Consider the following 27,054-nt stretch of genomic DNA (forward strand, 5'->3'; position numbering starts at 1 on the left):
TGGGTCCTGTGGGTCTACTGTGTAACACAGACTTTTTTTTTTTTTTTTTTAAGTGTGTTCACTATGAAGGGATACTTTTATTTCAACTTGGAGCTCAGAGGTTTCCTCACAGGCCCAATTAGGAAAGGTGTATTGAAGGTTTTATTGAAATGTCTTAAGGTGTCTGGTGCCTAAAAAATGTACTGTAGGGACTGTGATAGACAGAAAAACACTTTTCATTGGCTGTAATCAGCGTGATGTATTTACAGGAAGTTCCCACCCTCTTACTATTATTTTGGAGTGGTACAATATACACACACGCTCCAGTCTGTACTGTTTTTTGCAGATCTTGGAATTTTTGCGGCTATTGTTCCAAAAACAATGGCATTTGAAGGACAGGACTCTGAACACAACTCAAGGGATGAAGAGCAGTAGGAAGACCCACGGATACCCTCCCAATCCATCATCTGGGATTGGTTCCATATTCCACTGAGAGAAAAAAAAAAAAGGTCTCAGTCAAGCTGGTGACCTGGCTTTATTGTGGGTACGGTGGCTGGCTTTATTGTGGGTACGGTGGCTGCCTCAATCTGTATTGTAGTGTTAGATGCGGGAGGACACTAGGGATTACCATAGTACACTCGCCATAAACACCACCAGCCATCAAAGGCCAAGTTTAATGTGCTCAAAGAATTTTGCCCAAAGTCGGTAAGGTTGGCCCGTGACCTTTTACCTTATTGGTGAGAGCGTGCCCAAAACTCATTCCCAACCACTAGCTACTCCCAGGCATAAGTGCGACTCCTCCAGGTATCCTCTTCAGAACACTTTCTGGACCAGAAGAAGATCACAAGAGGACTGAATCTGTTGGCTGTGAACTGAGAGGAGACCTTCTACCTCTTGTAACCAGAGCAAAGTGTCCTCCAAGGGTCATAAGGCTGCCCCCCTGTTCAAGCTACAGGGAAATGACAGGCGGCAAGAGGCCTTTCCCTGGACGTACCCAGCTGAACAGTGACAACTGGACTCAGATGGACTGGACTCTGCTGTTGGCCTCTCCCAGGCTCCCTGTGAGCCTCCAAGTGCCTTTAGTGGGGGGCTTTAGACATATATTCCCTGTGGAGGCCTGGGATTTAAAGGACTATCACAGAAGGTAAACTTTTTGACAGGAAGAACCTGGTTGGAGTATCTGACCCACGCTCCTCGCAGTCAGCCTCACATTGCGCCTAGGTTCTGGTCTTGAGTGACCAGCGGCTATCATTGGTGTTTTGTGCTGCTTGGCGCCATTTCTACTTCAAACTTTAAACAAACTTTAAACATTCATCTCCCACATTCCCCTTATTGCAGTTTTGTCATTGTGTCATTTTGGTGAGTAAATTCTGGTCTAATTTTGAAATTTGGTTTGAGATTTTTAATATTTTGCATTCAGAGTTTATTACTTCTTGATACTGTATAAATACTTTATACATTGCCCTCAGCTAAGCCTGTCTGTTCTGTGCCATAGCTACAAGGAGGCTGAGCTTAGATTAATTTAATGACTTTAAAAGGTGCACCCTGACTACGTTTATGATTATTATTTGAGGTGGGTAGTCAACCACCCCTAATAATAATCCAATTTATTACAATAAGTAAGGGGCAACTGTAGGAAAGTGGGTTTCTGTTGCAGTAACCCCCCCCACTTTTTGCCTGGCTACTGATGCACTTTTTGTTGGTATGCCCTGGGTCCCTGCCATTCAGGTTCCCAGGGCCTGTGTTCTTTCCCCAAAACTAACCCAATTGGCATATCTGGCCACAGGTCAGCCCCTGGTAAATGGTACCACAGGTACCCAGGGCACTATGACCAGGCAAGACCTTTTAAGGGCTGCAGCAGTTATTGTCCCACCCTTAGAGGCCCTGTACCCTGACACTCACAAACTGCCTTTGCAGGCTGTGTGACTTGGTGCAGAACAAAGTGAAGAGTCGACATGGCACACGTGTCATGCCCACAAACCACTGCCCTGGCATACATCAGTCACCCCTCTAGCTGGGTGCCCTATGCCAGTGGTGAGGGTACAGGTGCATGAGCCCTGTACCCCTACAGTCCCCAAGTCCATTCATGGGCACTGAAAGTGCAGTGCTGCCATTAAGAGTATATGGTGCTGGGAGTTTGTTATTACGAACTCCACAGCACCATAATAGCTACACTGAAGACTGGGAAGTTTGGTATCAAACTTCTCAGCACATTAAACCCACACTGTTGCCAGAGTGGAATTTAATGTAAAAGGCACAACAGAGGGCATCTTAGAGATGCCCCCTGAAACTCGACCAACTCCTAGTGGCATGACTGTGTGGCTGCTTAAGCTGCCACCACCAGACATGTTTCTGGACCCCTGGGTCGAGAGCCTGCTGCTCTCGGGGGCCTGAAACAATGCACATCCTGGGCCCAGGATGGGAAAAGTTCACGAAGGAGAGGCTTCAAAGGCATGCCACCTTTGTGTGCCTCTCCAGACCATTTGCTGCTTTCAGCAACTGGTCCCCCACTGGTTCTACCCCCCCTTTGGGTGGGAGAACTGGCAGAAAAAATAAGTGAGGAAGGGAGGTGTGCCCACCTCTGCCAGCTCCACCCCTCAGGTGGGGGAGGCGAGGTGAAGCACAGCCTTGAGTCCCCGCCATCTTGAGGATGGGGAGACCCAGCCAACCAGGGACAGGCTCCTGCCCCCCTCCCACAGGAGTGGCAGAATAGAGGGGTGTACCCACCCCAGGGAAGGGACCCATTGGTCCTTGCCCTTCACCTACCTGTAAATTTAGTATTTAGGGGGCACCCTGAACCTTGCTTCTTCAGATTAGAATCCACAAGAAAAGAAGATAAGAAGAAGGACCGAAGAGCCATGCAGAGCTAACAAGAGGACGACGCCCACTGACTTGGCCCCAGCCCTACAGGCCTGTCTCCCCTCAAACCTGCTCCTGCGAAATCCCGGCGTGTCCTGCAGCCAGCAACCTCACAAACCCCGGAGGACCTGCCTGCCTTCACTTCAAGGACTATCTCCTGAGAACACAGGACGTGTTTAAACTGCAGCTTCTGGTGCCAGCCAGGAACCGCAAATCCAGCACACTCTGCACCCGCCAGCCCCGGCCCGAGCTCGAGTGAACCAACACCACGAGGAGGTCCCCCCAGCGATCCTGACCAGAGATCCAGCGACCCCTGACCTGCCTCAAGCCTCCAGACGAATCCTGCAGCCTCAAACCAGAAGACCCCCCTACCGCGACCAGAGCGGGTAAGAAAATCCGACGCGAAAAGGCACCCCTGCACCCGACACCCCACAGCCTTGTGTGCCCAAACCAGCGGTGCCTAGCCAACCCACGACATCCCAACTTACCCCTCGAAGTGGTGGTCGCACCCAAAAGGTCTTCGTCCCCGAGCCTGCAGCCTTTCTTCAAACTGGATGTTCTCCTTAGAAAACCACATGGCACCCGATACCGAAACAGCACTCTGCACCCGGCCGGCCCAGTGCCGCTGAGGGTGCACTTTTGGTGCCTACTTCTTTCCCCCTTTGCCCTGACGTAGACCCTAGAAGCTTTGCTCCCACAGTCGTGTGGCCTGCTAGCCAGCAGCCACCAACCGGAGACCCCTATCCTCCATAGGATAACATTGGGCCTCAACAAGGCACCCGGCCGCCCTAGTGCCGCTGAGGGTGCAATCACAGTGCTTTACTGACCCTGGGGGACCCCGGAGTCTAACCCCAGAACCTTAACTTCCAGAGTCGTTTACTTACCTGCAAACAGATAACCTGTTTTTCCTCTATAGGATAACATTGACAATTTTATTTTGAAAAAACGACGAAGTGTGGAGTTTTGAAAACTTGAAATATTCCTTAAAAATCAAAATAATAACCGAAAAGCATTTTCTCATCTGTTTTCAGGAAATGTCCCAGTGCTGAATCTAAGCATCCAGCACCGAGTTAGAAAAAGTATCATAAAAGTTACTTACCTGCATTTTATGGTAGAAGCCCATTCATTTCAATGTACTGCTCCAAAAAGTTTCCAAGTGTGGAGTTTTGAAATCTGAAAATATTCTTTAAAAATCACACAAATGGGGGGCGTGGCTAACCGCCGACAGGAATGGCCGCTCGGTAGCTCTACACCGAGGCGCCACTCCCGCAATATCCGTCCTTGCTGCTGCTCCGCGGGCCTGCCCTCTGCCCCGTAGGCAGAATCCTGAAGCGGAGGGGGCCCGCGACCCCCGTACCGAGTTTGGGGACGATAGGACCGGATCGACGATTGGAGCTCCGAGGACCCGAGAAGAAGGTGCAGTGTTCGGCGGCAGGAGTGCTACGCGAGCCCGGGGCTGCGGCCTGCTCCGACGCGGGAGGAAAGCAGAATCGTGGGTGAGCCCAGGGGTGGATTCGCTCCCGCACGATAGCGTAGGGAGGTGCCTGCATGCCCCGGGGCAGCGTGGACCCACCAACCCAGTCGGAGGTCGGGGCCCGGACCCCACGCCACGTGGTGGATCCGGAATCACCAGAAGGAGGTGGCCCGAGGGGCGGCGGTGAGTGGCGGCGGCGAAGAGGACCCGGTGTCTCTGGGGCCCCGAGCGAGGCGCCAACTGCAGTGTTCTTTGCCCCGAAGAGGGGTGAACAGTTATTGGTGGAGGCACCCTGCGTGGGAGCGCGTGGGAGAAAGGATGCTCTGTTGGAAGCTCCTGCGCGTGCCGAGGGCCTGGCGGCGACACGGGGCCCCCTCGGTTTCCTGGTCTAAGGTTTGCGGACGAAGAAGTGCGGGCCACCCAGGCGGCGACCTGCCCGTTGGACTGGCGCCCCGGCAGTAAGGACGCCATCAGCAGACAGAGCAGTGCTGAGACGCCGGCGGAGGAGCGGGGCCCTCGGGACAGAGCGACTGGAGGGGGCATCCGATTGACAAAACGAGCTCGGACAGTCATTCCTCCCCCCGTTAGAGGAGCCTCCCGTGAAAACCGACAGGCCGAGTGGGGGTTCTCACGGCAGGCGCCGGCGATTAGCGGGGGAGCTCATGCCTGAATGCCAGGACCACCAAGACCGCGACCCAGGCGAAACTGGACAAATTTGCATGGCAGAAACAACAGCCTGAGAACAGGCGAGAGTCTGCGACAACGGGTGACACCCCGGAGCCTTCAAACAGGGAGCTGCTGGAGGCCATTATGGGAGTCAGGACCTCCCTGGAGGGGAGAATAGACACAGTGGCCACGGAAGTCACTCTGATCCGTGAGAACATGAAGAAACTCATGGAGAGAATGGGAACGGTAGAGAGCACCGCCAAGGATCTATCTACCGACACGGCCCGGCTTCAGGAACAGGTCAGGGCACTTAGCTCAGCCCAAGAGGCGATGGCCCTACAATTGGCCGATTACGAAGGAAGAATGCGCAGAAACAACGTACGCATAATTGGGGTCCCGGAGCGGGCGGAAGGGCGAGCGGCGGACCGGTTTGTCGAAGATTTGATCCTCAATCACTTGCAACTTCGAGGGCTCTCAAAGTGCTTTACCATCGAGAGGGCTCATCGTGTGCCTGGGGGCCAGCCGAGAACTGGGGCCCCTCCAAGGCTGTTGTTGGCGAGGGTATTCAACTTCCGGGACCGGGACGTGATCTTACAGACCGCAAGGGCGGCCCCACCACTCAAGCTGGAGAACAGTCAGGTTTGGTTCTTTCCAGACTTCACGCTGCGAGTACAGAAGCAGAGACGCAGTTTCCTCGAAGTTAAGAAAGCGCTTAGAGAACTGGACATTAAGTACGCTATGACGTTCCCTGCGAAACTACGAGTGGAGGCAAACGGCAAAACGTGGTTTTTCACCAGCCCGGAAGAGGCCTGGGAATGGTTGGAGGGGTGGCGCAAGGTGGAGAAGAAAAGGCATAAGACACCCTCGGCAGCGGATACAGAGGAGGATTGGCGCCAACCCCGGAACCCCAGGGTGCACTCGGACTCGTCCCGTCAGGAGCAGGAGGGTGGGTGCCAGTCGGGCATCGGGTGAGATGGACAGTGGCTTGTTTGTTTAAACCCGGGGGATATGGGGTTGTCGTGATAAGGACATAGGTGCGAGTTCGCCTGGTACAGGGGGACCCCATTGGTCGGGACTGCATGGGGGTTCCATGACCAGGGGCGATTGAGTACTTTGGTAAACAATGGGGGGATGCCCTTCGGCACAGAACGGAACTGTTCCTAAGAGACTGGGACTGGTATTGGCCTCATCGGCATAAGATTGATAACTTGTATAGCGCACTACTCACCTGCAAGGGTCTCAAGGCGCTTGTACGAATACCGCTGTGGAACCCATCCTGGCTTTCCCTGTGAGGCGTACACTCCTGGGCACCCCCAAGGTGGAGGCCAGGCATCCTTAGCGTTGTGGGGGCCGTTGTGGAGATTAAGCAAGCTATTGCCCAGAGTTGCAGAGTGGGACTCCATGATTGGAATGGCACCGAGGCGAGAATTATCAGGTCCGTGGAATTTTTGAGCCCAAGACCCGCCGAGGCAGGGAATTGAACCCTGGTCCCGGGCTAGACCTCTGCATCAGGGTCTGCCGCTCTAATCATTGAGCCACACTTCTCCACTAGAGTGGGTAGTGTTGATGCCGGGAGACCGGCGGGGTGGGGTCATCGGTTTTGATTCGGACTGCATCACAGAGGGTTCGGGGCGGGAGAGGAGCAGGATGTACCTGACATTTGATTGCACATGGAGTGGGGTTATCTACGTTACCTAGAGTTGTATATAGGGGGGGCGACAGGCACTCTGCAGGTTGGGGGGGGGGCAGGCAGTTTCAGATCCGCGATGCAGGGAAGCAGGGAGGGGGGCTTGTTTTTCTGGTTTGCATTGCAGGGGTGTTGGATCAGTGGGGGAGGGCGGGGGAGGGGGAGGGGGAGAGGGAGAGGGCTAGATGAAGGTATCGAAGTTATCATCCGCCTTGTTACGGGGGGTTGTTTTGTTCAGTTGACAGCGGAAATCACTCAATGTCTACGATATGCCAGGAGATGCCCCAATGATACGCAGCTCACTGCACAGACAGGGATCAGTCGTTACTTGTCCCCGGGGCGGGTGGACCGAGCGCGACCAGGCAGAAATGGCAGTAGGGAAAGGACTTAGGATAGCAACGTGGAACGTCAATGGGCTGGGCGACAAGATCAAGAGGGGGGTCGTGTTGCAGTATGTCCATCGTCAGGGACTGGATGTGGTGTTCCTACAGGAGACCCATCTGCATGGTAATTCATGTAGGGCTCTGGATAGGAGAGGATATCGCATGATGGCACACTCGGGCTTTACTTTCGGCTCTAGAGGGGTGGGTATACTCCTGAGGAGGACCTGCCCTAACATACCCTACAGAACTTGGACTGACCCTCTGGGGAGATATGTGGCCTGCTCGGGCAGTTGGGAGGGAAGAGTCCTTAATCTAGTCTCGGTATACGCACCGCCTGGCCTGCAGGACATGACGTTGTCGGATGTAGCGAAGCTGCTTCTCGACCTCCCAATCGGGGCACTAGTGGTAGGGGGGAGACTTCAACCGGACTATGGATGGCCTGGTGGCCAGATCTCCACCCCGGCCGGACCCGGCTCGTGGTCCCCGGTTGCGTGGCTTTGCCGAGGCCCTGGGAATGGTGGATGTCTGCAGGTGGGAACATGTTAGAGACACACACACTTCACATTTCAATCAGGGGTCCACGGGAGTCAGTCGCGATTGGATTACCTATTCACACCTGCGCAACACGCCCAGGACTTCTCGGACACCAGGTGTCTGGCGCGGGGCATTTCGGACCACTCGCCGGTAGCTACGGTCCTGAAGGGACGGCTCCCGCCACAGGCAGGCCCCATACGGCTACCACCTTGGGTTTTTAAGGTCCCTAAGATTAGGGAGACTCTACGGGCAGACGTTGAATATTAAATCGCAGAAAATACTGGTTCAGTTACATCTGCGATCACACTATGGGGTGCTTTCGGAGCGGTGATCAAGGGCAGAGCACTGTCAGTGCTGTCCGGCCTCAGAAATGAGCGCCGTGGGAAGGTGCGGGCATTGGAGACGGAAATCCTGGGGCTCGAGGGCGGGAGCTCCCTGGTTCCAGGGGAGGACGCGCAACACATATTAAAAATGAAACGGCAGGAATACAAACAGCTGCTACTGGAAGAAGAGGGTGGGAGACTGTTGGCTAGCCGTCATAGAATCTATGAGCAAGGGGAGCGCACTGGGAAGCTTTTGGCCTGGTTGGAGCGGCGGGAACAGGCGTCGCGGTGGGTAAGTGCGCTCAGCGGGACCGGTGGGGCCATGACCACGGACCCGCGAGAGATCGCGGAAACATTCGCTCGATACTACCAGTCTGTCTATGCGGCACCAGAGGCCTCCCAGGCGACCTGGGCGGCTGATCTCCTCGCCACCATCGACGTTCAGGGTCTATCCGAGCAAGACAGTGGGACACTGGAGGCAGAACTGACCGCCGAGGAGGTCCACAAGGCCATATTAGATGTCCGTTCCGGGAAGGCGACTGGCCCTAACGGCATCCCGGTGGAACTACTTAAGCCTATGGCCTCGGTGCTAGCACCCCACCTGCTCCGCCTTTACAATGAAAGCCGGGAGCTGGCCCTGCTACCTGAGGAGCTCCGGGAGGCCGCCATCGTAGTTATCCACAAACCCGGTAAGCCGGTGGATGAATGCCAGTCCTATAGGCCTATCTCTCTGATCGCCATTGAGGCAAAGATTTTAGCCAAACTATTGGCGAATCGGCTGCTCCCTTTCTTGCCGGATCTGATCCACCCGGACGAGTCTGGATTCATGCCGGGAAGGAATACGGTGCGTAATCTGCGTCGCGTTAATGGAGTCATTGAGAGGGTGCATACCCTGGAGGAGGAGGCCATACTGCTGGCACTTGACGCACGCATGGCCTTTGATACCGTGGCTTGGGACTACCTATTTGCCGTCCTCAATCGCATGGGATTCGGCCCCAAATTCAGGGGGTGGATCCAGCCCAGGGCACATGTGGTGGTGAACAACCACCGATCTTCCTCCTTCCCCCTCGGTCGTGGCACCAGGCAGGGCTGCCCGCTGTCGCCCCTACTCTTTGCTATGGTCCTCGAGTCGTTGGCTGTGTGGATACGTGGAGACCCTGAGATCAGGGGCTTGAGGTGGACCGAGGAGCACGAGGACCGTATATCGCTATATGCCAACGATATCTTGCTGTACCTTGCTTCCCCTGCTCGGTCGCTCCATCGGGTGCTCCACATTTTTGGGGAGCACTCAGGGTACCAAATAAACTGGGCCAAATCATCCCAGATGTATCCCCTCTGGGGTGACCCCCCTCTAAGTCCTAAAGGCTACTCCATCCCGATGGCCCGTCAGGGATTCCTCTATTTGGCGATGTTCATCACCACGGACGTTGGGTTATTCCAGGAGATGAATCTCCAGGGGGTGTTAAGGCGATTTTGCGCGGACGTGGCACACTGGAAAACCCTTCCTCTCACTCTGCTGGGACGAGCGTCCTCATACAAGATGCTCTCGCTACCCCGTTTTTTGTACGCATTGCAGAACACGCCCAACCCGGTTCCCAGCTCCTATTTTTCGCAGATAGAGGCCGCGGTCCGTGAACTGCTCTGGGACAATCAGCCACCACGCATCGCAATGGCGAAGTTAACAATGGGATGGTACGATGGCGGCATAGGACTGCCAGACCTGCGACGCTACTATCAGGCCTCACAACTGTCGGCCATAAACAGCTGGGTGTTCGGGAGACACGACGACCCGAGCTTCCGCACTGATCACTGGCTGTTGGGAAAAGGGGGTTACAATAGAGCTCTGTACACCAATCACCGGAAGTTGAGACTGACCGGCCCAACGGCACGAACGGTGGAAGTGTGGCATAAGGTACAGAATCAGATGGGTTGGCGGGGTCGTCTGATGAAAGCAACCCCACTCTGGGAGCCGGATATATTGTGGAGACTCAGTTCATACACAGGATTTGATAAATGGGACTTGATCGGAATCTCCAGGGTGGGAGACTTGTGGGTCGAGGGGAGGAAGGCCTCCTTCTCGGAGCTCCAGGCCAAGTACCAGTTAGCTGCATCGGAGGGGTTTCGCTACTTACAGATCAGCCACGCCATAGAATCGGCCCGGCCCAAAGACGCACCCCTCCCGGCCTCCTCTCCCTTGGAGGATAGACTTTTATTGGATCCCATGCACTGCAAAGCCATTTCGCTCACGTATAAAAAATTGATCAATAATAGAGGGGACCCAATGACTAGGCTCAGGGTGACCTAGGAGGCCGACCTGTGGGACATGCCTGACGAGGACTGGAGGGAGGCGCTTGCCTCGCCCAGAGAGGTGGCTATCCCTTTGCGCCTCCGGCTAGTGCAGCTTAAAATCCTCCACAGGGTGTATTTCGACGCTAGATTACTGCACAGACTAAATAGGCGGCCTGACTCGCTATGTCTCCAGCAATGCGCACTGACTGGGACATTTTTTCATATACTATGGGAATGCCCCCGCATACAGGAATACTGGATCAAAGTTACCAGACAAATGGCCAGGGTCTGTGATAAGACAATACACCCGACACCCACGCTGTGCCTGTTGAACATCTGGGTAGCGACGGAGCTCACGCAAATTGAGCATGAATGGGCCTCGGGGGGCTGGGGGATAGCTAAGAGGAACATCGCACGGCGATTGGGAGTAGGCACCCCACCAAGTCTAGTGGACTGGGCTAAAGATATGGACTATGCCATGCTTGCAGAAAAAGCGGTGTTCACGGGGAGGGGGTGCCCGCGCAAGTGGGACCACAAATGGGGTAAGTGGAACAGGTATAGAGGCAACATCTGTATCTCTCCGACAATTGAACTCAGGAATGAGAGCAAGCGGTTACCGGGAAGGGCAGCACTGGATCCCCATGACACTGAGTAACGGGTCCCGAGGGACCACCTGCCTAGGAGGTGTCCAGGTCAACTAGATGGTGTAATAGCGCTGCCACTGTGGTGGACGTGCCCGGTACTGGGGAAGACAGCGACGCGGCTTGGGCTGTGTGGGAAGGGGGCAGAGAAATGGCTGAACTGGTAACGGTGGACATTTGTGCATTGTCAATGTATTTGTCAAGCTTGCTGTCTTTGTTTTCAATAAAAAGTGTTTTAAAAAAAAAACAAAAAAAAACCACACAAATAACAAAAACGCATTTTCTCAACTGTTTTCAGGAAATGTCCCAGTGCTGAATCTAGGCATCCAGCACGGAGTAAGAAAAAGTAACGAACATGTAACTTACCTGCAATTTATTGAAAAAGTCCATTCATTCCAATGTACTTTACCTGCTAAGTGTTGCAATCTGCTACATTATCTGTAAACCAAAACCATTATAATTTCTACTGCAATTTTGAACTGTGTTCACACAAGTAATTTATTACTGCAAAGTATTTTAGGTTTACCTGTACCAGGCTTGCTTGGTTATAGAAATAAAACCACAGTATATTGTTTATTAAAAAAAAAAAAAAAAAATTGGCCTAGAGTTCAGTTCTTGAGTGTGTGAATTCATTTGCTGACTGAGTGGGTACATCAAATGCTTAACACTGTCCTCTGATACTGCCTTACTGCTCGACCAAGCTACCACTTTAGAGAGTAAGGCTCTATCTAACTTTAACCTCTGCCTACCTCTGGGGACTCTTGGACTCTATACACACAGTACCTCACTTTGGTGCAGTATATATAGAGCCAGTTTCCCACAGCAACATGTTGGACCTTGCTTGTAAGAGGCTCAATGACATGCCCAAATCCTTAGAAATTGAACATTTTGTGACAAGTGCTTTAGCATCGCCTGACAGGCCAAGATGTAAGGCCCTGATGTCAAGGCAACTCCCTGAATGAACATGGGAGTCAATTGCTCATTAATATAGCGAGACGTTGCGAAGTTGTGGGACCAAAAAGGGCATATGGAGAGACCCCAAGATGTATGTTAGGATTAGTAAAATACCCTACTAATGCAGGCAGCTTTAGATGTTTTTAGCTGAAAGAAAATTAGGCAAAAGAGGGCACTGGGTGATGTGCATGCAAGTACAGAAGAAAGTGGTTAAGGATCAGAGAGATACAATTCACATTCCTTACAACACCTGATTTAAACATAGGAAAGACTGCCTGCATCAAAGGTGAGGGGGAGAGTGGGGGGGGGAGAGTGGTGGGGGGAGAGTGGGGGGGGAGAGTGTGGGGGGGAGAGTGGGGGGAGAGTGGGGGGGGAGAGTGAGTGGGGGGGAGAGTGAGTGGGGGGGAGAGTGAGTGGGGGGGAGAGTGAGTGGGGGGGAGAGTGGGGGGGAGAGTGGGGGGGGAGAGTGGGGGGGGAGAGTGGGGGGGGGAGAGAGTGGGGGGGAGAGTGAGTGGGGGGGAGAGTGAGTGGGGGGGAGAGTGAGTGGGGGGGAGAGTGGGGGGGAGAGTGGGGGGGGAGAGTGGGGGGGAGAGTGAGTGGGGGGGAGAGTGAGTGGGGGAGAGTGGGGGGGGAGAGTGGGGGGGAGAGTGGGGGGGGAGAGTGGGGGGGAGAGTGGGGGGGAGAGTGTGGGGGAGAGTGTGGGGGGGAGAGTGTGGGGGGGAGAGTGAGGGGGGGAGAGTGTGGGGGGGAGAGTGAGGGGGGAGAGTGGGGTGGGAGAGTGGGGGGAGAGTGGGGGGGAGAGTGGGGGGGAGAGTGGGGGGGAGAGTGAGGGGGAGAGGGAGAGGGAGAGAATAAAAAGAAGAATTGAAAGACAATCTGGAGTCTAGAAAAATGTGAGTAAAATGGAAGGAAGACAAGATCTGGTTTTAGAGAGGTTGGAACGAAGCCCACCTGTTTGCATCCGCGGCTGCTGCCCCTGCTGGAAGCCCTGGAATGTATCTCCCCTTGACTGGGTAAGCTTTCAATGTTCTCAGCTGCCTCTGTTGATGCCAGCGGCTCACCTTCTGTAATTTTTGCCTCTACAGGTTTTCTTGCATTTTTCCGCTGGGACCCTCTTCCTCGGATTTGTGGTGCCTCTGGCTGTATTGCCTCTGTCTGGTTCTTTGCTTTTTTCAAGGTAGCAGACTGCTTCTTTTGGGATATTGCGCCTTCTGGTGTAGCACTTTGCACATTTCCCTGGCTCTGGCTGTTCTCGGCCTCATCAATGGGGACAGCAGCCGCTGCACCTTTATTAGGTGCAGTGTTGTTCCGCCTCCTCTTCTGTTCAGTGCTTCCTGCTTGTTCAGCACTGTCCTGGCCTCCCTCCTCGCTCTTGTTTTGCCTCTTCCTACGACCAGTAGCTCCCCCTTTTAAGTCTGCCTCTTGAAGACGGGCGCTTGAGGTGACAGCAGACTGAGACACAACAGCTTCTTCACTTGAAGTACTTATCCATTTTCTCTTCTCATTGATCCCTTCCTCCTGCTCAGCTTTGCTTAAATAATTTTTCTCGATCTCAGCATACGGCGTCTGGTGCGGTCCTGTTTCTTTGCCTGGAACTTCCAGATTTTTCCCACTCTGGCTGCTTTGTGCCTCACCATTTGCAATGGCTATATCGGAAACAATGCCATCAGATGGTTTAGTGTGCTCTGAACTTTGGGTTTGTTCAACTCTTATCTGCTGCCACATCCTTCCCAGTCTGCTTCCTCCTTCGCAGCCCAGTTGCCTCTGCAGTTTTCCAAAGTTCTCTCCAACTGTTCTCGTCACCGGCAGCAGAAGAGGCTGCACTATTCATGGCAGAGTTTGTCTCGTGTATCTTCTGTTCGCTGCTTACACTTAGGCTGAGGTTGCTAACCTCTTCCATTGTTTCTTCACTTTTTGTGACACTTCTCTTCCTAGAAGTTTGGGGGGGCCAAGGTGGAGTTTCGGACCTCTTCTACTTCTGGAGCTCCTGCTGTACTTCCTCTATTCTGACGTGCTCGGCAGAGTAGTGCATTTTCCCCGACCTCTTCTGCCGCTTCTGGCCCAACCTCTATAGTTCTTATCTTCCTAGAGTATTTGGATGCTACGGTCTCTTCAGCGACCATTATATCTTCAGAAGCATCTATGGTCTCTTCCTTTTTAGAAGCTTGGGAGGCTGTGGTGGAGGCTACGGTTTCTACAGTACCTTTTTTCCTAGATGTTTGAAGGTTATCTCTTGTCTCTTCTACAGTCTTTCTGGTTCCTCTCTTCATGACTTGAGTATCTAAGACCATTCCAGCCTCTACTTTAACTTCCTCTTTCGCCTCTCTTTTCTCGGTTTGGAGAACATCTTCGCCCTTTTCCACCAGTCCTTTTTCTTTACCAACTGTCCTCTTCCTAGTTGCTTGGGCATCTAAAGTGGTGAAGGTCACATTATTTGTCACTTGCTCACCATCGCCCACTGTTCTCTGCTTCCTGGTAGTTCGAGCAGAAGCATTTTCAGTCTGGTCGCTTGTTGATGTCTGGATACTCGTCACTGCCTGTTCTGCACGGAGGTCTTTCACCTGATCATTTGGCACAGCTTGTTCTATGCTGAGGGCTGCAGCCAGCTCTTCTTTCTCAACAGAGCCCCCTGCTTGGCTGTTTGTCACCACCTGTATGCCAGTGGGAGGTGGCTGCTCAGGTGGGCAAGTCCTTCCTTCAGGACTGCGGCTTAGATTACTAATTTTAGTCTTTGCCTCTTGCTTTTCCTCAGAGGTTAGGTCTGTGGTTGTGCTCATTTTAGATGGAGGTTCAAGTTTTGTAATCTTGGTTGCTTCGATGGTGGGAACTTTCTTTGTTCCTTTGCGTGCACCTGATGCCTTTGGCTGACCTTGCTCTTCCTTCACAACTTCCTTTTCTACAGGACCTCCTCTCCTTGGTCTTTCACGCACAGATAGTGTTGGTGTAACCACTTCTTCCGTAGTACTGCTAATAACAGATTTCCTGAACCGAGACACTCTGGTTGGAGTGGGTAAGTCCACTGGGGCTACTACTGGATCCTGCTGCTTTTCACTAGCATCACTGGAACAGACTTTCTTCTGCCTCCCTCGGCCACATACAGGAACAAACTCAGACTTGCACTCTTCGCTGTTCTCTGCTTCTGTGGTAGGTGCCTTCCTCCTGTTTCGATTTCCCCTAGTTTCTGGCTCAGCTAGAGTCATAGATTGCTCGGTCATTGGCAGGGCAGCAGCCTTCTCACCTCGCTTTGCATTTCTTCTCTGCGTCACTGGTGTGGCTGTCGAGTGACTGCTACCATGTCCAGCAATGCATGCTTCTTCAGCATCAGTCGGATTCATACAAGAAGCTGCAGCATCTGCAAAAGGTGGATCTCTAGAAGCCTTTTCAACAGAGGTCAGTGGTGTATTACTGATCCTCGCTTTTTTTTTCCATAACATGAATTTGGTTAGTAGTTACAACTTCTGCATCATCAGAACTCGGAGTTTTGGAATGAGGCACTTCCACATGAGTAGCAGGAATGTGTGTAGTTTCTGGAGTATCTACACTTAGAGTAGCTGATACTTCTATACCAGGAGCAAGGGAGTCCGTGGTCACCGCTGCTTCAATGCACACTTCCGGTATACCAAGCCCAGTAAGCGTGTCAGCCTCAGAAGCAGCTTCATCCTCTGGCTCTTCGATGGCAGCTCGTCTTCTTAGGCCCCTACCACGCCTGCCTTTCCTGCTAACTCCGTCATCTTCAGTCTCCTCAAGAGGCTGCACCTCTTGTCCCGGGAGATTCTCACCCACTGTGCCCTTCATTTTCTTACTCCTGGCTGGCGTTGATAATGTAGCAGAGGCTCTTCTTGCCAGCCGGCCACGGGCAGTTTGTGGTCCATCGTTAGCTTTGGGCTGTACTTCCAGGACCTAAAATGAAACACACAAAATAAGGTACCAGTGTCTAATGTGATACTGCCAACATAATGGCCATGATAGCCATGGTGGTGTGCCAAGTTATGGAGAGCTCATTCTATTAGGGTTGGGTTCTGGTTCACATAATCGATGAGTGGTCACTTCTGGAATGGCACATACGCTCACAAAAGCAGACAAACTTGATAATAATGAGTGTAGAAGAGCTGCCAAGTAGTGAGGATCCACTTAAGATGACCTTATTCAAACAGTGATTACCCACACAACCCAGGCACCATAGAAACCCAGCCTTCAAGGACAGGATGGGGGGAGGGTGACATAAAAAGGCCCAAAGGTGTTGATGGCCTGCTTATATAACAGAATATAATCATCAAAAATATCGCAATATAAAAATACTGCAGCGAAAAATATCGTGGTTCTAAATATCTTTACATACTTATGAGATAAAGTACAGAGATATTGTCTATGACATATCAATATTACAGTAAGTATATATATTTAAAAGTATTTAAAATTATCACTTCAAATAAATTACATAATATACATATGTATATATAAAAATAAAGAAAATGTAAAAATGTAAAACATTAAAACCATTAAAATATACTTGAACAAATAAATACAACTTATAAATTGAAATTTAAGAAAACATTACAAATATTTATAATTAAAAAAATGTAAACACAAAACATGTAGATATAAAAACTAAACATTTTGATTACACAAAATCATAAATTCAAGAAAATGCCACCTATTACTAACAAAGTTACAAATAAAATAAAAATATAAACATATTGCAATAAAAGAAAAAACGTAAAGAAAAAATAAAGGTAAAAGAAAAATCAAAAAAATACGAATATAAAAACATTATACAATGAATGAAAATGAGAGGAAAAATATTTACAATTTTATGTACAAACTAATAAACATGAAAAGTGAAATAAATATCACACAAACTCAATTAAAATTAAAACATTAAACTAACTTACCATTCCTACCTCAACAAAAAATGTGCTACAATTTGGAGAAATAAAATCTACTCTTCCCACTCAAACCTAAAGTAACAGCAGGAAACATGTTGAATGGGGAGGAGTGTGAGGGAGGGCAGTCAGATTTACTATTCATACTACAACCTAAGCAACAGTATGGAAAGTGTGGAACTTTGGAGGGGTTAAATTAAATATTCCCACTCCAACCTAACCAATTGAAGGGAAAGTGTTGGAAATAATATATGATGAATATAAATATAAATATATATATATATATATATACATATACACACATACATACACCAAAGACCTCCCTCGAAGAAAGGATCCAAGCACACACAGGCGTGGACAGACTGGCAGCTTTATTAGACAAGCATGACACGTTTCGTCGAAATGACTTCTTCAGATGCTAATGAACAACCAGTGTTGCCATTGTCCAAGTTTTTAAAGGCGCTAGCTTTGCTACGATTGGCAGAGACCCAAGGGTGGGCGTGGCAGAAACCCCAATCCCTGCACTCCGGGTTCGTGGGTGCGAGCGTCTCAGGTAAGTACCTTTTGTCCCATGTGGGTGGCGCTCCTCTTCTCTTCGCATGCACCGTTGGCCCAAGCACCCTGCTGCCAGTCTTTGACACCCAACATCCTGCCGCTTTTCAGCCTCGAGGAAATCCCAGACCGGTGTCAGTCCCAACTAGTGTTGTCAAAATGCTCTTTCACAGGCTGCGGCGGTGCGGCAGTTCTCCAAAACATTGAAGGAACACCAGAATGCCACAACTGCCTGCCGCACTACTTATAGGATGGGCGCTCAAGGTGCTGTGTGGCCAAGCACCGAAATACAAAAACCAAAGACCTCCCTCGAAGAAAGGATCCAAGCACACACAGGCGTGGACAGACTGGCAGCTTTATTAGACAAGCATGACGCGTTTTGTCGAAATGACTTCTTCAGATGCTAATGAACAACCAGTGTTGCCATTGTCCAAGTTTTTAGTTTAGTGTGTATATATATATATATATATATATATTACCTACTGGCGGTCGCCAGTAGGTAGTTATAGTTAGGACCCCTTTTCCATAGGAAAACCTCAACATTCTATTTTGAATAACTTTGGCGCCGGTCGATGAATCCTCGCGAATTTCTCAAAATAGGTGGGGCGCTACGCTCCGCTCCTACCCTGAAAGTCTCGGGGGGATTCGTCAAGCGGGGGCTGAGATAAAAGGGGGGTCCCAAAACGCGTTTTTCCCATGCATTTTTCCATAGGACCTTTAGAACGAGCTACAGCCCGAACGGCTGAACAGAATTACTAGAAATTTGGCAGAGAGGTAGTCCCTAGGTCAAGGAAGTGCCTTTTGTAGGTTTGGTGTAAATCTGTTCAGTAGATTCTGAGAAAATAGCCTTTAAATCAATATATATATCTGAGCCCGCTTACGGTACGCTTACCGTACGCTTACCGTAAGCGTACGGTGGCGTGCGCGAGCGCGATTCTGATTGGCTCTTAGATCTTAGTAAACATTCGAATCGGCCGAAACCAGGAAGCGGCGTCCGCCATTTTGTCTCTCGCACTGAGTGTTGTTTATCAAACATGATGGCCAAAAACATGTTACTGGGCTGTTATGACAACTCCCTCCCATATAGTCATGTTGAGGGAGTCCCCAAACATCCCCCAAGAGCAAAAACGGTTTTATTTTTTTTTCGGCAATTTCGCCGAGTACGCTTACCGTACGCTTACCGTAAGCGTACGGTAAAAAAAAAAAAAAAAGAAAAAATACTATCCACACTTACCCCACCCCCTGTGCTTTTGTTGGCCGTAGACCACCAAATGTACAGGGCTTATTAATAGGTAAAAAAAACTAAATTTTGGCAACATGAAATTATAAAATCGAAATAAAAAAAACACTATCCACATTGACCCCACCCCCTGTGCTTTTGGTGGCCGAAGGCCACCAAATGTACAGGGCTTATTAAAGTTGATAAAAACCGTGCACGGAACGAACTGCGTTAAGTGGGCGCGCACGCCTCGAATGGCGTAAAGTAACTTAGCATTTAAAAAACCGTACAAATTCACTGAAAAAACCATAGGTTTCACACACGTTATAGTTAGGAATTAGCATTTAAAAAACCTTGCAAATTCACTGAAAAAACCATAGGTTTCACACATGTTATAGTTAGCGGAAATTTTACTGATAAAAAACCAGTGAAATTGCCCCGTTATAGTTAGTGCTGGCAACTATAACTCACGCGACCGCAATCTTCTGCTGATGACATATGTGTCTTTATGAAAAAAAAATATTTGTAATATATGTATAGCTAAAAATGTATGGAAGAAGACATGGGCAAATAAGTGTCTAAATACAGTATTAGCATCAGCAGAGGATTGCGGTCGCGTGAGTTATAGTTGCCAGCACTAACTATAACGGGGCAATTTCACTGGTTTTTTATCAGTAAAATTTCCGCTAACTATAACATGTGTGAAACCTATGGTTTTTTCAGTGAATATATATATATATATTCTTTTCTTTAAACTTGACAATAAATAATCTTTGCTTTGTGACTTACAGTGTGAGACAACAGGGTCCACCTCCTTGGAGCATCCCATGTAGAGATTGACTACCATATTAGGAGTTAGTTGTTTTTATATTTTCATAATTGCATGGGAGTGAATTTTCACATATGCATACTCCGGTGCAGAGTAGAGTCAGCTGTTTAATTAACATGTGCATGCCCATAATAAGAAAGAGGCATCTCCTCATTCGTCGTTATATGTATGTCTTGTGTTTTGCTTGTCTAGAATACGCATGCTATTTGTTATAAATGTACATCGTCTTCCAAGAATTTGGGCCTACACTTCAAATTGAAACCAAATGCTAAAATAAATGACCCTACAAATGATAGTGGGGATGTGTTCTACTAAGAATGCATTCTTTGGCACAATGAGAAATTGTTGCATGGATGTATTAGGGTCGGTGCGAGGATGGCTGCCACGACCTCAGGACAAGTCTACCTACATGATAATAAATATGTTTGTCTCATGAGCTTATCTTTACAGGATTGGTCGTAAGAAGTGACTCTCTCCATGACTGAAAGGTTTGCAAGTACAAACCTCTATTTCACATGCCATAGCATACATAAGAGTATGAACTCTGGCCCTGATGAAAGCCATTTTGACCCTTAGAGGAACTTAGAAAGATGGCTGAAACGTGTTGACCGTATTTAGGATAATTGGGTTCAACTTATATCAAAAAAAGTATCCACCAATGTTTTTAAATTTTGACCAGGTCCTCCACTATTAAAATCACTATTTGTGGTAGGAGTACCTGAGCCAATTTTAAAATAGCTATTCACCACCACACACGGTCACAATCACAAGAAAACCAGTTCCGCTGTAATCGGGTGTTATAGCACAGCCTGGAAGCAATCAATCAATAAATCAATCAGGGGGAATTGTAAGCACGCTACTCACCCCTGAGGGTCTCAAGGCGCGGAGGTAAGCAGCTCCGTTCAGTCGAAGAGTCAGGTCTTGAATTTCTTCCTGAAGAAAGCGTTGCCATTACCCGGACTAGGACAAGGGACCATTTAAGTAATTTGGACATTCCATCGTCCGGTTTCCTGACGCAAGGGGATATAGTCCCGATGTACCTGATCACTTTGTTTGTGCAACATGTTTCTGTATAGATGTTACAATTTGCCTTTTATTTATATATAAAAACTCTATTTACTTTTAAGTGCTCTGATACCCGCAAGGGTCTTGTTCACGCTCTATAAAACTTTCAAATAAATAAAATAAATAATAAGATGTTCAGGGAGGGGGCGCGTCTGATGTCGATTGGGAGCTTGTTCCAGGTCTTGGCCGCAATGTAGCAGAAGGCGCTTCCACCTGTTCTGGCTCTGCGGATGTGCGGGGTTTCAGCGAGGTCGGCGGATTTGAGGTTTCTCTTGGGTACGAGGAGGGAGATTCTCTCGATGAGGTATTGGGGTTCGGTGTTGTGGAGGCATTTGTAGGCATGGGTGAGTATCTTGAAAGTAACTCTTCTCAACGGGGAACCAGTGGAGATTGGGTGTTGTGTGATGTGTTCGTGTCGAGGGATGCCGAGGACGATTCTGGCTGCGGTGTTCTGTATGGTCTGGAGTTTGCGGGAGCAGAGACTTGTTGATCCCGGCGTAGAGGGCGTTTCCGTAGTCCAGTCTGCTGGTTATGAGTGCCTGGGTGACGGTCTTCCTTGACTCGGGGAGGGGGGGAATCCATTTGAAGGTCTTTCTGAGGATGCAGAGGGTGTTGAAGCTGCTGGAGGCAATGGCGTTGACCTGTTGGGTCATGGAGAGGGAGAAGTCGAGTATAATGCCGAGGTTTCGGGCGCGTTCAGTGGGGGTGGGAGGGCTGACGAGGGCGGTGGGCCACCAGGTGTTGTCCCATGCAGAGGGTGAGGGTCCAAGGACGAGGACTTCTTTCTTCTCAGAGTTGAGCTTCAGGCAGCTGCTGGTCATCCAGGGTGCGACGTCCTTCATTCCTTCCTGGATTGGAGTCTGGTGGTGATGGGTTCTTTGGTGAGGGAGAGGATGAGCTGGGTGTCGTCGGCGTAGGATACTATGCTGAGTTTGTGCTGTCTAACCATGGCGGCGAGGGGGCCATGTACATGTTGAAGAGCATGTTAATGTTCATAAAACTTCTAAAGCACTCTGTTACCCTAGGGTGTCCTGGCGCTGGGCACTGCCTACCTGGATATAGATATAATAAGTCTGTTCATCTGACAAGCCAGGTTTTCAGTCCCGTCCTGAAGGCGAGGAGCTCAGTTGAGGTGCAGAGGCAAGTTGTTCCAGGCCTTTGTAGTGATAGAGATCTGGGTGTATATAATATCCCTACTTCCACAGATAGAGTAATCTCACAGTTACACGCACATACATTCTTCATACACTAGGGCCCATTTCACTAACATACGTTCAAATACTCTACCAGTAAAAACCTGTGGAAAGAAAAACTCCTAAACACCCTGCATCTATATCAGGTCGATAAGATCTGGTTATTGAGACTGCCCTTAAACATAATTTAAACAATCTATACAATAATAATCAAAATAGGATACTCAATAATTTACAAGAAATAATAACCAACACCATATTCAAAATTATATTGCTTTATCTAAAATTAGTCAAAGAAAATCAATCAGAATAAATCATTTTTCTCATAGTTACCTATTCTAGCTAAATGTCAGAACGGGTCAGGACAAGTCTCTCGGTAAAGTCTCTCAAGACGAAGTCCTCTCAGCAACGATCTTCACCAACGCAGATTCGGAACGCGGCAAATGGCAAGTGGCAAAAACCCTCTCTAGGCTAACAATTCTTATAGTAAATCAAACAAAGGAAAATATAATTTGTATTGACTTCTTCCGTCAAACCTCTGAGCAAAGCGAGAAGGAAAGGATGTAGCATCGCTACATTTGAAAATCTCCGCTCAGGAAAAATCACAAAATAAACATAACGGAACAGGAACCAAAAAATACATTTGTATCTTGTAGTTTCCACGTCTCCTCGGCAATGAGATCATAGTTCAGAGTCTTTCTTTAAAGCTCCTTTGTTTCTCAAAATTGCCAAGGACGCTTCATTTCATTTGGAGATCGCCCAAAACTGCTGCTGTCCTCACGGAAAGTTTTAACCAGGCAAAGCAAGGACTGTGGTCAGCTGACTTCAGGACCATATTCAGCAAGGCTCTCTCTCATCACAGTTTTCTACTCGAGGCCAGGTTTTACATGTCGGCCATCTTTATTTAGGCCACAATAGGCCACAATAGACCATCTTAATTAAAAGAAACAAAAACAACGTTACCACAGCATAGTGATTGAACAGTGTTAACCCCACTAATACCCTTATGTGTATGCAATTATCTAGCTCTTGCAACATAGGAAAGCATTAATTCGAAAAGCGTTTTGTGCTTAAAAATAAAACAACACACAGCAATCTTTAAACATGTAAACACGCACATTATTATTAAACAGCACACTTATGCGTTCCCACGTGTAATTCTCTCTTGTTAAAACAAACGAGTTGATTAGTATAAACACTTACACAAGACAAATAATTAATAAATTAATATAACAAATAGACATGCCAGAGCTTCAAAACCCAGTTCATTTTCAAACTGAAAACTCTGCTCTAGCAATCCCCCCTTTGGTGATTTTATCACCAAATAAACCCAAAAAAAAAATTTGTGAAAATTTAGTCCCATTTTAGGAGAAATCGGAAATGTCTTTTCCTCCTTACACAACACTACACACCAGTCACTCTTTCATCATCCCTCTTTGTTTCCAAATAAACACTCTCCCTCAATTCTTCTAATTCAATCTCTTGTGGTTCTCTTTTCAACCTTTTATTTTTCTTCTCTTTATTCAATTTCTTCTTCCCTCCCCTGTTTTTACAACACACACACACTAATCTCAGTATCAATAAAGCAATAATTATACAAGTTAAAGGAAACAATATTCTACCTATAATAGTACTACCTATTTTTGCAATAAAATCTTTAACAGCTATCACCTTATTAGCTATTTTAGTCCATAAACTCTCAGCTTCAAGTGGTACTAATTCTTCATGCAAATCAGTAATATTTTTAATATAGACCTTCAGGTCTTTACTTTTGTCTGGAATGTAAGTGCAACAATGTTGAACTTTCAGCATTCCACAAACTCCACCCTCCTTGGCCAATAAAATATCAAGGGCAAGTCGATTTTGCATTGACATGGCACGTACGGCACTTAATTCCGTATTCACTAAAAGAAACCCTCCAGCGGTATTTGTCGATAAGCGATCCACCACTGTTGACAGTTTCCGAATTCCATAAGCATTTAAAGAAATTCCCACTGCTGGAATTAAAACCCCAAAAATATCACCCACTATTTCAGACCAAGTTTCTCTCTTGAAACGCATTAGTAAATTAATATGTTCTACATCTCTTATTTTATCTATATGGAAAATCTTTGGAAAAACCAGGCCCACATAACACGTGCCATACCAATGGTCAGGCAACTTGTAATAAGCCTTGTTCCCACAAACATAATACACTCCTGGAAAAACTGTATCTTCTCCACCTCTGAAACCCCAACCTGTTGCAATGAAGTATGTAGCATGGCACTCACTAGTCCCAACAAAATATGTATCATATTGGGATTTCCTCCTTGTAATGCATAGCTTACCCTTCTGTGGTACATCTAGAGCTAAAGTTGGACTAGCCCCATTTCTCAATTCTCTTCCCATCTCAATGTCCCAAATTGTCTCACTCACTTTATATTTCCCTGCTTTCTCATGCATGTTCAATCTTCTTTCCTCTACCATATCCAGGAAAGCTTTCTCCTCTTCTCTCAAACTGCAAGTTAAATTATTCTTAAAAATGTAATCTAATGTTAATCCTTTCTCTTCAATAAAAATTTCACCAAAAGTGTTAGCTTCTTTAGCTGGATTCAGCTCTTTGTTCATTGGCAAATGCCCCAAAATACTATCTCTGTTAGACATCTTATAATCTATTTTCCCTAACAAATAGAAAACACTACTTAATATACTACATGAAATACCATATGTAGCTGGCAAATGATGATAAGTAACACCCTCTGAAACGGATGCAGGTAATTGCATACAAACGTAGCAATCCCAAACTTCCATTGTTTTCACATATTCGTACAACAACTTCGAAAAAACATTACTAGAAAAATTATTAATTGACCTATCTTTGTGTATGTAAGTATTACTAATTCTAGTCAAAACTACTTTTTGCGAATTCTTCTCTATATCTGTCATATTTTCTGTATGCATCTCAAATGTAACTTTAAAAGTAACTACTAAAACTAAAACTCCCCACAGTAGCATTAATAATCCAGTACAGCAGCAGCACATTCTACACCATCTTTTAAAGAAGGCACATCTACTTTGATTATTCTCTATGTTAGCCATTTTACTACTTTGACCTTGTCTTTTGACTTAGCCTCTACTACTCCACTACTATTATTTCTTTGGATTACTTCAGACAACTGAATTTCAGACTTTCTCTTTTCACTTTTCCTCCAAGTGATTTCTCAGTTCACTCAATTTGGATATTCATCAGTTTTCACTCCTTCTTCTTCAGTAACATCAAATTGTATCAGATCATCAACAACATCTTGTGCATCTGACTCATCTCCAATGTCAGTCAAGATAACTTTTAAGATTCCTTCTTTTTCCTCAACCACTTTTCTCAAGATCCCCTCCGGATTATCTCGAGTCACTGTTTCTTCTTCTCCTTCTTCAGACAGTGCCACATAAGACCATTCCGGTGATCTGTACTTTTGGTTGGGTCTTCCTATTCTTTTTATTTCCTCAGGTTCTCTTGATTCTTCTTGCTCCTTTCTTTTTACTTCATTTTGACTCGATACTTCACTCACTTGTTCAGCTTTTGATGTATTTGTTCTTATTACTCTGCATCTCAATCTTTTTACTCTGTTGTTAGGCCAACGATCTCCTTTTATCACCTTTTTCGGCCTAATTTCTTTATTATTTCTTTCTCCAATCCAAGTTCTCTTTCTCAGAACTCGACCCTCTGTTTGTTCATTCTCACTCTCATCCAATTCTGTTTCAAGGGCCTTCTGTTTTCGTTTTCTAGCAGTTTTCTTTTCTTCCACAGTTTCTTTCACCACTATTTGAGACTTCCCTACTCCTGTCCCTCCTCGAGTCTCCGACACGCAATCTTCTTGCTGTCTACTTGTCCCTTCACCTAGCTTGTCAAGAATGTTCCCTACACCTCCTCGGGGGTCTTCCGCAATCTGTCCCTTTCTATCTTTTTCTGACCCTGTTTCTTCAGGTATAATCTCAAGTGGTTCTTCAGTCTCCTCCTCTTCCGATTCAGGAGTAATCTCTGTGGAATTGCTCTTTTCTTTTCTTTTTTCTTCACTGCTTTTTGAAATTTCAGGCTCTCTTACAGAATCTGATCTCCTTTCTGAGACTCCCAATGGTTCTCTTGGAGTTTTTTCTGCTTCTTTTCTCACTGGTTCTGGGTCTTCATCATCACTGGAATCCGATTCTTCAAAGTACTCTTTACCAGTTCCCTCTTTTGGGTTTGGAACTCTGAGTATGACTTGCATGCACCCAGTTTTTCACACCAGCACATTTCACTGCAGTTGTCGTAGTTAGAATGACTTGTCTCGGCCTTCCCCACCTTGGAACTAAGCAATTTCTTCTTCTGTGCACCTTAATCCTCACCCAGTCTCCTGGACTCAGATCATGAGCTTGCTTCTTCTCAAGTGTGGTAGCTTCTTCTCCAACCTGGTGAAACACAGAATGAACTGCGTCAGCCAGGCCTTTACAGTAATCCAAAATCATGTCATCAGTTATTGTCATCAACTTATTGACAGGTACAAATGCATGGCGCATTGCACGTCCCATGATTATTTCGTGCGGACTTAAACCAGTAGTTCTATCTGGAGTAGATCTAATAGTCATTAGCACTAGAGGCAAGACGTCCGGCCATTTCATGCCAGTGGCTAAGCACATTTTACCAATCCTGTTTTTGATTGTGCCATTTATCTGCTCAACCACACCAGAAGCCTCTGGTCTGTATGCACAATGTAGCTTCTGCTGTATGCTTAATGCTTCACAAATCAAACTCATGAGTTCATTATAGAAGTGTCCACCTCTATCAGACTCAATCGTTACTGGAAACCCGTACCTAGGAATCAACTCCCTTAACAGTAATTTTGCCACTGTTACTCCATCATTTCTCCTAGTCGGATAAGCTTCAACCCATCTTGAAAACAAACAAACTACCACTAGAACATACCTCAGTCTATTCACTTGGGGCATTTCAATGAAATCAATCTGCATTCTTGTAAAAGGACCTCCTTCTCTGCCTATTGTTCCCAGACTCACCACTGTCTTTTTCCCAGTGTTAAATTGCTGACAAATCAAACACCTTTGACAGATGCTCTCTGCAATTGTCCTGAACTTTGCATTGTACCAGGTCTGCTTGAACGACCTAATCATCGCATCCCTCCCCAAATGTCCCTGGCCATGATACATCCTTGCCATTGACGACAAAATGGAGTTTGGCATTACTGGTCTGCCATCCCTATAGACCCAAACATGGTCTGTTTCTCTTGGGGCACATCCTGCCTTAATCCAATCTTTTTTCTCTTCCTCTCCTGCCTCATCCTGCAACTGCTTCACTTCATCCCATGTCTCTAAGGCATTAGTAAACATCACAGAGCAAAAAGACATTTCCCCCTCTCGTTCCCTATTAATAGACTGATTGGATTTCGCACAGTATTGAGCAATGTCATTCGCATAACGGTTTCCAACCGTTATAAAATCCTCCCCTTGTCCATGGGCAGCACACTTTACAACTGCTAACTCCTTAGGCAGCTGTATC

General features: G+C 47.7%; 1 protein-coding gene across 1 annotated transcript in view; it reads right to left on the reverse strand.

Moving 5' to 3' along the window:
* The window catches only part of LOC146870289 (uncharacterized), a 112,926-nt gene that overhangs the window by 6,938 nt on the left and 78,934 nt on the right, over positions 1-27,054 (reverse strand). The window contains 5 exon segments of the mRNA XM_085642461.1: positions 12,741-13,224; positions 13,351-13,503; positions 13,505-13,728; positions 13,730-15,211; positions 15,213-15,689. Of these exon segments, the coding sequence (XP_085498587.1) occupies positions 12,741-13,224; positions 13,351-13,503; positions 13,505-13,728; positions 13,730-15,211; positions 15,213-15,689 (2,820 nt within the window).

The sequence above is a fragment of the Triturus cristatus genome, chromosome 1_1, assembly GCF_964204655.1.
Source record: "Triturus cristatus chromosome 1_1, aTriCri1.1, whole genome shotgun sequence".
NCBI lineage: Eukaryota > Metazoa > Chordata > Amphibia > Caudata > Salamandridae > Triturus > Triturus cristatus.